Consider the following 12,624-nt stretch of genomic DNA (forward strand, 5'->3'; position numbering starts at 1 on the left):
CTCTGGGGTGAGTGTCGCCACAAAATCTGTTTCTCAAGGCCCAGGATGGTGTTCCGGGCAGTGGCATGGGGCACAGCGTATGTTTCCAGCCACCCGGTGGTTGCTTCCACCATGGTAGGCACATGGCGCTTGCCTTGGCAGGTTGTCGGCAGTGTGATATAGTCAATCTGCCAGGCCTCTCCATATTTATACTTCAACCATCGTCCTCCATACCAAAGAGGCTTTAACCGCTTGGCTTGTTTAATTGCAGCACGTGTTTCACACTCATGAATAACCTGGGCAATAGTGTCCATCGTTAAGTCCACCCCTCGATCACGGGCCCATCTATATGTTGCATCTCTGCCCTGATGGCCTGAAGTGTCATGGGCCCACCGGGCCAAAAATAATTCACCTTTATGTTGCCAATCTAAGTCCATCTGAGCCACTTCAATCTTAGCCGCTTTATCCACTTGTTGGTTGTTCTGGTGTTCCTCAGTGGCCCGACTCTTGGGTACATGGGCATCTACATGACGTACCTTCACCATCAGGTTCTGCACCCGGGCAGCAATATCTTTCCACAGTGCAGCAGCCCAGATGGGCTTACCTCTGCGTTGCCAGTTGCTCTGCTTCCATTGCTTCAACCACTCCCACAGGGCATTTGCCACCATCCATGAGTCAGTATAAAGTACTGGCCACTTTTCTCGTTCAGCAATGTCCAGGGCCAGCTGGATGGCTTTCACCTCAGCAAACTGGCTCGATTCACCCTCTCCTTCAGCAGTTTCTGCAACTTGTCGTCCAGGACTCCATACAGCTGCCTTCCATCTCCGATGCTTTCCCACAATACGGCAAGAGCCATCAGTAAGCAAGGCATACTGCTTTTCACTTTCTGAGTTTATTGTATGGTGGGGCCTCTTCAGCACGCACTGCCTTCTCCTTTGGTGACATTCCAAAATCTTTGCCCTCTGGCCAGTCCATGATGACTTCTAGAATACCTGGACGACTGAGATTTCCTATTTGAGTTCGTTGTGTAATTAGTGCAGCCCGTTTACTCCATGTAGCTTCAGTTGCATGATGTGTAGAGGAGACCCTGCCTTTGAACATCCAGCCCAGCACGGTCAACCAGGAGGAGCTGGTGCCAAGAGGAGCTGTGCTTCAGTGCCAATCACTTCCGAAGCAGCTCGAACCCCTTCATAGGTTGCCAGTATCTCTTTCTCAGTTGGGGTATAGCTGGCCTCAGATCCTTTGTATCCCTGACTCCAAAAGCTGAGGGGTCGACCTCGAATCTCCCCTGGAGCTTTCTGCCAGAGGCTCCAGGTAGGACCGTTCTCCCCAGCTGGAGTGTATAGTACATTTTTTACATCTGGCCCGGTCCGGACTGGTCCAAGGGCTACTGCATGAGCTATCTCGCGTTTAATTAGCTCAAAGACTTGTTGTTGCTCAGGGCCCCATTTAAAATCATTCTTCTTCCGGGTCACATGATAGAGAGGGCTTACAATCGAACTGTAATTTGGGATGTACATTCTCCAGAACCCCACTGCACCCAAGAAAGCTTGCGTTTCTTTCTTATTAGTTGGTGGAGACATTGCTGTTATCTTGTTGATCACATCTGTGGGGATCTGTCTGCGTCCATCTTGCCATTTTATTCCCAAAAATTGAATCTCCTGTGCAGGTCCCTTGACCTTACTCTGTTTTATGGCAAAATCAGCTTTCAGCAGGATTTGCATTATTTTCCTCCCTTTCTCAAAGACTTCTTCCGCTGTATCGCCCCACACAATAATGTCATCAATGTATTGCAGGTGTTCTGGAGCTTGCCCCTGTTCCAGTGCAGTCTGGATCAGTCCGTGGCAAATGGTAGGGCTGTGTTTCTACCCCTGGGGCAGTCGGTTCCAAGTGGACTGGACACCCCTCCAAGTAAAAGCAAACCATGGCCTGCACTCTGCTGCCAAAGGAATTGAGAAAAATGCATTGGCAATATCAATCGTGGCATACCACTTGGCTGCCTTTGACTCTAGCTCATGCTGAAGTTCTAGCATGTCCAGTACGGCAGCACTCAATGGCGGTGTGACTTCATTCAGGCCACGATAGTCTACTGTTAGTCTCCATTCTCCATTAGACTTTCGCACTGGCCATATGGGGCTATTAAAGGGTGAGTGGGTCCTGCTGATCACCCCCTGACTCTCCAGTCTATGAATCAGCTGATGGATGGGAATCAGGGAGTCTCGGTTGGTGCAATATTGCCGCCGGTGCACTGTTGTGGTCGCAATTGGCACTTGTTGTTCTACAACTTTCAGCAACCCCACAGCAGAGGGATCTTCTGAGAGACCAGGCAAGGTGGACAGCTGCTCAATTTCCTCAGTCTTCAAAGCAGCAATACCAAAAGCCCACTGGTACCCTTTTGGGTCTTTGAAGTACCCTCTCTTGAGGTAGTCTATGCCGAGGATGCATGGAGCCTCTAGACCAGTCACAATAGGGTGCTTTTGCCACTCCCTCCCAGTCAGGCTGATTTCAGCCTCCAGCACAGTCAACTCTTGGGATCCTCCTGTTACTCCAGAAATATAGATGGGTTCCACCCCTTGACAGCTTGATGGCATCAGGGTACACTGTGCACCGGTATCTACTAGAGCCTTATACTTCTGTGGGACTGATGTGCCAGGCCATCTGATCCACACAGTCCAGTAAATCCGATTGTCCCCTACCTCCACCTGGCTGGAGGCAGGGCCCCTCTAATGGTCATCACAACATTGGACACTTAAGTCGTGGTAAAAGGGATTATTCTTCGTTATCACAGGAGCTGGAGTAAAATCAGCTCTTCCATTCCATCTGGGAAACTGCTCACCAGAGACTGAAGCTGTAGCTCTCATGGGATGATCAGTCTTGGCCCTTGCTCCCCTCTTCAGTTCACTCACCCATTCCTCCAAAGCTGAAGTAGGTTTTCCATCCCACTTTGTCATGTCTTCTCCGTGATCCAGCAGGTAAAACCATAGGGTACCCCGTGGCATATACCTCCTGTATCTCCTCTCTCGAACAATAGGACGTCTTTTGTTAATAGCTGAGACGTGTGTTGGTACACGTGAGGAGCTGGATAAATCAGATAGATCGTCCCTCAATTGTTTGAGGTCCTGGGACAGTTTTTCCACAGCTGAGATGATGGAAGGGGTGAGATTGTCTTCGAACTCTCGGAGTTTATGAACCATTTCATCCACTGTTAGTGGTACTATGTCATTCCAGGTTACTGTTGCCAATGAATGGGCATATGATGACGGTGCATTCCGTGTAAGTTTTCGCCACATGGGTCATGTACATTCAACTTCATCTGGATCTATAGGTGTATCCCCGTTATTCGGCTTGATGTGATAGATCATCTCTAACGATGGCCGATTCTCTCAGAGACTGGATGCCTTTGTCTATAATAGTCCACTTGGCCAAATTACTCGTAACATCGTCCTTGTATGGAAACCTTTCTTTCACAGCTGCCAAGAGCCGCCTCCAAAGGCTGAGGGACTTTTTCTCTCTTGCAATTGCTTTGTCAATTCCCCCTTCTCTAGCAAGTGATCCCAGCTGCTTGGCTTCTGTACCTTCTAGTTCGTGACCATCAGCCCCATTGTCCCAGCATCGGAGTAACCAGGTGATGATGTGCTCCCCTGGTTGACAGGTAAAATCTTTTCGCATATTCCGCAGCTCGGTTGAGGTCCGAGGTCGAGAAGTTACCTCTTCTTCTTCTTCTTTGTCATGTGATGATGACTCCTGATCAGATTCTGGACCGGGTGGTGAATTCATTGGTTCTTCATCTCGCTTCACCCTTCTTGCCTCCTTTCTCATAGTTAGGGCACCCATTTGGGTATCTGTCTTTGACCCAATTGCTGATTTTCATGAATTTCATAGGCATTAATTCTCTATGAGTCCCAATCCCTCTGTCAGTTTGATAGAAAACAGGTTCAGAACATACTGGCTGATAGACAGCCAGATGGCATGATCACAGAAATTTAATTCTCTGGGGGAAATGAGGCTAGAAGCACAAGGATGTGGAATGGATTCATGGGACAAGGTTAAAAAGTCAAGACTCTGTATTTTTTTTCAGTATCGATGGAGCCTTGAGAATGTTGTTTGTGAAATGAACATTCCACGAACATATCCTTTTTTTTTAAACCAGGTAAGTACTGGGTCCCTTGGATACTCAGATAGGGGATTTTTCTTATTTTTAATTCCAGTGTGTGGCTGAGAAAGATGTGTAAGTTTCCTTCTTTCTTCATGTATTTGCCCCGAGCACCAGCATTCATCAGGAAGCACAGAAGCAGCATAGAAGTGGAAGTTTATCACTAAACACACTATTTTGTGGACCTGAGACCTGCTTTCCTACAGGTGTGTCTTGTTGCATCTTTCTTTCCCTTACCTGTACTGCTCACTACACCAACCATAAACCCTCAATCTCACTGAGCGAGAAGCACCATCTGCTCTGGTGAGTCCAGAGCCGCAAATGTGATGACTGATATTAGCAAGCAGCATGTAAAATGGCTGTGTTCTGCCTACCTTTCCCATAGAAAGAACTGTCGTGGTTTAAACCCAGGTATTCTTTGGAAGTTATACTTCAGTTTTTTTAATATCTTTTTTTTTGCAGAAATGTGGTGCAAAAAATGAGTGAGCACCTAATTCCTCTAGTTTCCAAGCAATCTAAATAATAACGCTTTCTCATTAAAATTAGTATCTGATGAAACATGACCTCTGAATAAATGAGAGTACATCACTTAATGATTTGTGCTGATTAATAGTTAACTAACTATATAAATATATACTCATGTGATCCTGGGGTCAATGGAATGGCTCTGTCCAAAAGCATTCCCCAATACACATTTTCTTCTTGAATGCTGTAAACTTCATCCTCCTCCCTGACTTTATTTGACAATAAAAGACAGAACTGCTCAGATATAGTTACCATATTTTCAGCTAGATTGATAGCTCCTATGTTTTGGAGTATTACTTTGTGACAAAAATTAGCTTGAAATGGTCTTTCTGATTACTTTAAAGCATCATGATGGAGTTCATCTGATGAATCCATCTAATTCTTACGAATATATCTTAAAAAGACCTCATAGATTCTATCAAAAATTTTCCATTTTTCTATTTTCCCCACTGTCCTGGGTTCAGCAGTAGCAGTCATTTTTCTCCTTCTTGGTAGCTGGTGCAGTGCTGTGTTTTCACTTCCGGCCTGATGCTTTGGTCTGGCCAAGGACTTTGTGAGCCTCATGCTCTGCCAGGGAGGAGGGGAAGCCAGGAGGAGGCACAGACAGGACACCTGACCCAAACTGACCAAAGAGGTATTCCATACCACAGCACGTCATGCCCAGGAGGTAACTGGGAGTTACCCAGAAGGGCTTGGAGGCTGCAGGGTTGGAGGAGGTATCGGTCAGAGCTTGGTCGGGCTGGAGGGGCGAGTTATCGGTCGGCTGGTGGTGAGGTGTTGTATTCTCTTCCCTTGTTATTTCCTTTATCATTATTATTATTGGTGGTAGCAGTAGTGGTTTGTGTTATACCTTAGTTACTAAACTGTTTCTTATCTCAACCCGTGGGAGTTGCATTCTTTTTGATTCTTCTCTAGTCCCTCCAGGAGTAGGGGGAGGGCAAGAAGGGGGGGGAGTGAGTGAATGAGTTGCCTGACTGGGTTTAAACCATGACACCCACCTAAACAAACAAACCCCAAACAAACAGCTCCTCTCTAACGCCGCCAGCCAAACAACAACAAAACATCAGCAACAACAAAGCAAATCAAAGAGCCCTGAACAACCATGGAGTCTTGTGATTTAAATATCAATATGGACTGTACCCTGGGCTCAGTATGACAAGACCATGGATGGACAACATTGTAAAGAAGCTTTATATCTCAAGGTCCTTTCCAACCCTAACTAATCTATGATTCTGTATTCCCTAATAGCTAATAACTAACCTCTGATGTTTTGCTTTGACACTCTTCCAGAAGTTTCCACCTGATAGCAGGAAGGTGTTGCTTCATACACACGTTTTGGAGCACAAGCTGTGGTCTCTGCATGGCATCGCATTGCGTTGATCTAACTGCCCACTCACTTGGTACTACTCTACCTTGATGCAGCACTGCACTGCATTGTGTTGTTGGTGAGCTTTGGCCACAGGCCTTTTCTGCTCCTGTAAACAACAGAGTAAGGGACAAAAAAATTTATTTTCATCCCTGTAGTGGCTGTTGGGGAACTAAACAAATTTTGAACATAAAAAGCACAATGAAATTCTCATTATTTTCAATGATTTCGAAATAATAATGTAATAACATATTTAAGCAGGAGAAAATGCAGTAAATTAAATATGACTGATTTGCGTGCCTGAGTTAAAGCCACAGGTGGACTATTACCTTAATTTGACAAGGTCCACAATGCATTCTTCTAATTCTGGTTGTTGATAGCACCTCTTAATACATCTAGCAAATTAAAATGTAGAAAATGCTCATGGTGCATTAATTATGCCCATTGGTCTGCAAATTTCATCTCTTGTTATTGGGAAGAGGAGAAGACACCGAGTTACAGCTGTTGCAGCTTATGATGATCACAATGATGATGATTATTATGGTTGACATTATGTGCCTTCACAGACTTGTTTGAAAACCATGTTGAGCGCACTGAATGAGTGTGATTCTTCAACGTGAGAAAAAAACATTGTGAGATATATGTGTAGTTTTGTTGGATACACTGAATTTCAAACTGACTAGATATAATTCTGAGAGTTTATGTTTGATATACGAACACACCCATATTAAATGTAATCCTAGACTGTACTTCTTCAAATTCAGCTTCTAAAGATGTGCAAAACCATCCTCAAAGGTATGAATTACTGACTGAATTAGTCAAAGGCTGAATTAACTGACTTTGCAAGTATAGAAGCATTTTGTTTCAATGGAGTTTTCAGGGTGTTGCAGTTGGGGAAATCTACTAAAACAAGTTACTCACAATGGCTCTTTAGCCCATAGATGTTCTGAAACAGGATCTGTGACTCACCAAGCCATTCATGATTCCAAGCGTCTCCTCCTGCAATTCAGTCTGCTTGTACTAGACATAGACAGGGATCTCAGGAAATCTAGGAACTAGGCAGATAAGGCTCCCATGCTCTGACTACATTCAACTCTGTTCAGCACTGCACCTCTCACTTCAGCAAATTATGTGCACATGTGTGCAAAGGCTTAACGATATATTCACTGTTTCCACATTACATGAGAGTCATATCTCAAAGGAGCAAAGTCGTTTTGTGAAATCAGGTTACAGTGATGGATTAGGTTGATATTTGGCAAATTTGTTCTGAAATGTGTGCATCACTGTAGAATATTGATTCATTCATAGTGACTAGTAGTTTTACTTGACACTGCTAGCTCTGCCATTTTTCTGTTTATAGTGCTAGTCAGAAAACTTATTTTCCTCATTACTAAAGGAAAAATCAAATATCACCCAAAGGCAAGACTTGTCAATCATGGCTTCATTTACGATAAATACCCATGTTACCTGGAAATAATTCTCCTTTAAAAGCAGCAATTTGGTGAACTGAACAGGATTCCAGGTCTGATAGGTGTTGCAGACATCCTGCTAGGTTACAAAAGCAGAAAAGCTCATGCTCAGGGCCTCTTATCTGGACAGTGCAGCTTTCAGAGGCATTTGTGCATTTTGGACCCAGAGACATAAAGTAGCATAAATAAATCCAGCTTCACTGCCCCAGCACAGACTAAGTAGATTAATGGACTTTTAAAAAAGGGAAACTGACTGACTGCTTTTTTTTTATGGAAAAGAAAGTTATTTTTATCCCCCCTCCCCTCAAACTAAAAAAAATAAAAGAACAAGAGAAACTCTATAACTATGTTAGTTGTGTTAATTCAAGCACCTCTTTAAATATGACTGTTAACTGTGCTATTCAGGTACCTGGGTGTAGGGCAATTCTTTTTCTCTCTTGCCTACATGAAGAGATATGTTCCATGCTACAGAAAAATAGTGTGGATCGTAAAAGCCTATTTTGAGATAGACAAGCCAGGAATTTCATAGCAGTCTAGCACTCTCCTGTCTTCATGTCCCAACAGAATCTGAGAATATAGTCATTTGTACAAGGTGACAGTAATCTCATTGACAACAAAAGAGCAGGAACGAAATGAAGTGTTAGTCCAAGTAATCTGGCTTGTACCTCGGCAGGAAGTAGGGCACAGTTCAAAGCCTTATCCAAATTATTGTCAGTGAATTTCCATTAGTTAGAATCTTCTTGATTTAAGTGACCATATTCCATTCTCAAAATACATTCATGCAGCAGATCATGCTCTACTCAATGGCTTTTCCAAATCTACCTGACATTAACAGACTAAATATACTGATTACCCTGTGCTCGTTTCCCACTTGGCAGCCGTATACTAATATCTCTCTGTCCTGATCTGAGATCTCTGCTCATAAAATGCATGGTGAAGGGCATCTGTAAATAATAATGTGTGAATAGTGATCTGCATATAATTAATAATGGTCAAAATAAATTATGAGAAATAATACAGATTGTTTCAGTCAAATACAGTTCTTAATTATATTTATAATTTGACCAGTTCATGCACATACAAAATACATCAAACTCATAATGAAAAGAAGCAGACAATGCCCCCCAAATATACATAGAAGCATTTTAAATAACATTGTGTACAAGCATATTTGTGCATATCCTTCCAAAACACATTGTCACTCTTTCTCTTCTTCCACAGATGTCATAGCTCTCTTAGAACTGTCATAGCACTCTTTGAACAAGACCTGGTAGTTCTGAATTCTCACAGCCATTGCAGCCAATGAAAGTAACAAGGTGTGAGATAGAAATTTAAATTTTAAAAGGTAAATAAAAATATAATGCAGTTCTCCAAATGTAACCACTAAAGTGATGGGGAGCTAAAAATACACACTCATAATAAATCAGGAATCCTGATTTGCATATCACATGATTTCCACGTGAAATGTCAGAGAACAAGACACAAAGTTATATTTGTCCCATAATGCTGAGATGTTGTTATTCCTTTCTAATGGTCCATGAATGGTACTTTTGGTACTAGATATGAGCAAATGAATCAGAAAATGTAAAATATGACTCCCATTATTGTTGGAAAGAAGTGGACTCCATAGTTCATCAGAAAATGGGTTTCAGTGGTGTTTTAAAGTTTTCCATCAAGGATTGTATAAGGGATTAAGCACAAACCAAGGATGCTTGTCCTGTGTATGTTCTTTGCCACAGCATTCAGTGCCAGTACTTTCAATATAAGCGTACAAACAGAAGACCCCAGCAGCTAGATTCCATTAAACTGTCATGGAAAAGTGAATTTATCCTCTCCTGTATCAGATCAAAGTCAGCAACTGTGTGAATTTGTGTAAGGCTGTGTATAGTGTCTGGTCCCATCTCTCAGACAGGCATCCTACCTACAGAAAGTTCAAACCCTCAGGTGCATTGATTTCCTTCACACAACTGGCTGATGGAAAGAGTTATCTGCCATTATGCTGACATAAGATGAAACCCTGTTTTCCTTGATACTCAGGTTGCTGACAGTGGCCATGGGCCCCTTTCAAACACCAGGACAGTCTCTGTCCCCATAGGAGCACAACAGAGGTTGCTGGTCCTGCCAACAACTTTAAGATTCTCTCATACACAGCCTGTTTGGAAAACACTGGGTTAGCAATGATTGCTGTATTCGTTAACACAACAAACCCAGCAAATCTGTTATCCAGGCTGTTAATTCTCACTACGTCTAAATTCTGTTTCCTGATTAGAAGTTGAAGCTAAACATCAGCCTTTTTGTCGCTAGTGCATCTCTTGTATGTTTTCCTGGTGACATCAATATCTATATCAGTTTGGCTATTTCCCCTACTAGCATCATGTTCTCATTTGAGGAGTTAATTAATTTGTGACTCATTTGTGTCTATAACTTCCTCTTTTTTTTTTTTTAATTCAATGTAAAAAACAGTCCAGTTCACACTGGAGTATCAGATTTCTCAAGTAGAGAAATGCATTTTTTTGTTTTGTTTTTTTCTTTTCTGTCATTTTCTGCATCTGTTTTCTTGTACTTAAATAAGATATTTTTTATCTTTTCTTTTTTTTTTTTGTTTCTTTTTTTCTTTTTTTCTTTTCTTTTTTTTTTTTTTTTAAGTCAGTCTTGAAAGCCCTAGACTGTAAATGACTTAGCTCTTTCATTTCCTCTCCTGGTATCACTCACAAGAGCAACAAAGCAGCCCTTTGACCAGAGATGACATATCAGGAAAAGATTTACCTCCAGCAGATCCTGAAACTATAGAAACATAGCAGCATAACACTTCTTATTTTTTAACCTACATCCTAACTTTTTCTGACTGTATGTTATCCCAAAAGCATGTTAACAACACAAAGCGTTACTTAAAATGCCGTTTCTCCAGTATGAATTAATTCCTAAAATGCCTTCTAAATCTTTGGATTTAGCACATGGAGACTATAAGTGTGAGCTGCAAATAAACTTTCTGTGGGTATGGGTTATAATTCTCCAAATAGACGGCAATATCTGATTTTGCTTTGTTTTGCCACAAGAGGGCACTCCCTTAGTTCGTGCCACTACTAAGGCAACGTCCATTACTAGAGACAAGATAAGCTTGTTTCCTAAAACATTATTCCAACTTTCTATATAGATAAATTGAAGATTTTCATTCTGTTTGTGTTCTCAGCATGCATTTGACTTACATTAAGTTACTAGGAAATATTATTTAGCTGTGAGAGCACATTGAGCTTCATAAATGGCTGATAAGACAAAAAATGGTGGGAAGTAAATAAGATTTCCCTTCATTATCTTTAAAAATAGCAGTATGCTGTATTAACACGACGAATTGCTCTCAGTGATAAACTCAGGTCACAATCAAAAAGAAAGATCTGAAGACATGGCACTTTCAGAAGCATGAAAAATTTGTGAAACAAAGAAAACATATGTGTTAAAATTTTTCATCCATTTGTGAATGCTTAGACATTTGAATTTGTCAAATATGCCATCATGTGCAACAATATACAGCGCAAGCATGGTCCACACAGGAAACTGATTCAAGCACTCAAAGTCTGAAGATTGTCACATCCTCCCTAATGCAAAACTCTGATTGCATTGACCTACTCAAAATTAGATAGTTAAGTTTTCATTTAAAATGCTTCTAAACTGTCATCATGAGTGTACAGTATAACTTACCATAGCATTTTTAAGTCCCAATATTTTATATATATAAACCTGTGTCATTTACCAAAACCAAGACTGATTTCTCCCTCTTACTTAAGTCCAAATAAAATTTCACCCATAAACAGTTGATGGATTTTGTCCATCAAGAGTCAGCTATGTTCCTGGGCAACCGGTAATGCTCTGGCCTGATCCTTGCCTTCTTCTCCTGAGGGTTGGCATATTTCCACTTGGATAGAGACATTTTCAGCTTTTTTCTCTTCTTATCTGTACACCACACTTTTTCACAGTATTCTTCCACCCTCTGGAAGTTGCTGTAACCTATTAGTTGAAGAAATTCCTTGTACCATGGTTTTGATGCCTGAGGTATACTGCTCTGCATTGGGCATGGCATTTTGTGAGGTATCTCCTCCTCATAGTCTTTATTGAACATTTCATCTACGCGTTCTTCCTCAACTACTTCCAGGGTGATTTTCCTGACAGTGTGAACAATGCTATGTTCCACTGTCTGACAAAAATAGGTCCCTGCATCCAGCCTATGCAGCTTCAGAAATAAGAGGCCAAGATCCATTTTGATTATTCTATCATCTGTCTTCACCTGAAAAACAAATTGGTGCAGTTGTAGAGCACAGGCCTTTACTATTACATTAAATCAGTGCAATTACTTCTGTACTTTCATGAACATAATACTTGAGAGGCAGATTAGAGATTCAGGATCCCCTAATTCACAGTTTTTAAGTAACAAAAATATTTACTTGAAAAAATAAGAGATTGAGCCGTGAAGGGAAAGAGGTCGAGAGAAGCTGGCAAGCATGGAAGAACAGATAGTAAAGCAGACAGTTCCCTGTTTTCCCAGCATGGGGTAGTCACTTGGGTCTTAATCAAAGAGAAAAATAAGGTTGAAATGTGCAAATAAACTACTGGATGGAAAGCAAATGACCATTTGACAGCTGACCTGCAATACCTTCTCTGTGAATTCTCTTATACATTGACAAAGTTTTTTGAGGTGACATTCACAGGTATTTGTATTATCTAACTGCAGTACCATTGTAATCATAAAGCCTCAGTTCTGAGTTTGGTGTTTGAGTTCCCCCCACAGCTCCTACATTGACTAGATCCCAGGTAGATCTCTTTATTATAAATGTCCACATTTTCTATCAGATGAGTCCAACTTGAGAGATCTTCATATGTCTATGGCTAAGCTGGGGTCTCACATTTGCAGTGGTGCCCAGCTGCTAGGCAGTAAGGCAACCATCTTTATCCTTTGGTAGTCTGAGGCTTTTCTCCCTACATCCTTCCACATACTGAGTGAGGATAGCGACACTGATGTGCATCAGAGAGAAATAAATATAGTAACACTTATGAAGCACTTTTATAGTAAGAAAATATATGTAAAAGAGGCAGAGAATTCACCAACACCCATTTTCAGAAGATTCTGTTAATATAGAGGA

At 41.6% G+C, this 12,624-nt stretch overlaps 1 protein-coding gene across 1 annotated transcript in view; it reads right to left on the minus strand.

Annotated features, from left to right (window-relative positions):
- Positions 1–10,785: 10,785 nt before the first annotated feature.
- SEMA3E (semaphorin 3E) overlaps positions 10,786–12,624 on the minus strand; it is a 137,953-nt gene continuing 136,114 nt past the window's right edge. The window contains exon 17 of the mRNA XM_057422510.1: positions 10,786–11,771. Coding sequence (XP_057278493.1) covers positions 11,319–11,771 — 453 coding nt within the window. The 3' untranslated portion in view covers positions 10,786–11,318. The remainder of the gene's footprint in view (positions 11,772–12,624) is intronic.

This window comes from Pezoporus wallicus, unplaced genomic scaffold, assembly GCF_028554395.1.
Source record: "Pezoporus wallicus isolate ANWC-B61680 ecotype Strahan unplaced genomic scaffold, APGP_CSIRO_Pwel_v1 contig_3058, whole genome shotgun sequence".
NCBI classification, from domain to species: domain Eukaryota; kingdom Metazoa; phylum Chordata; class Aves; order Psittaciformes; family Psittacidae; genus Pezoporus; species Pezoporus wallicus.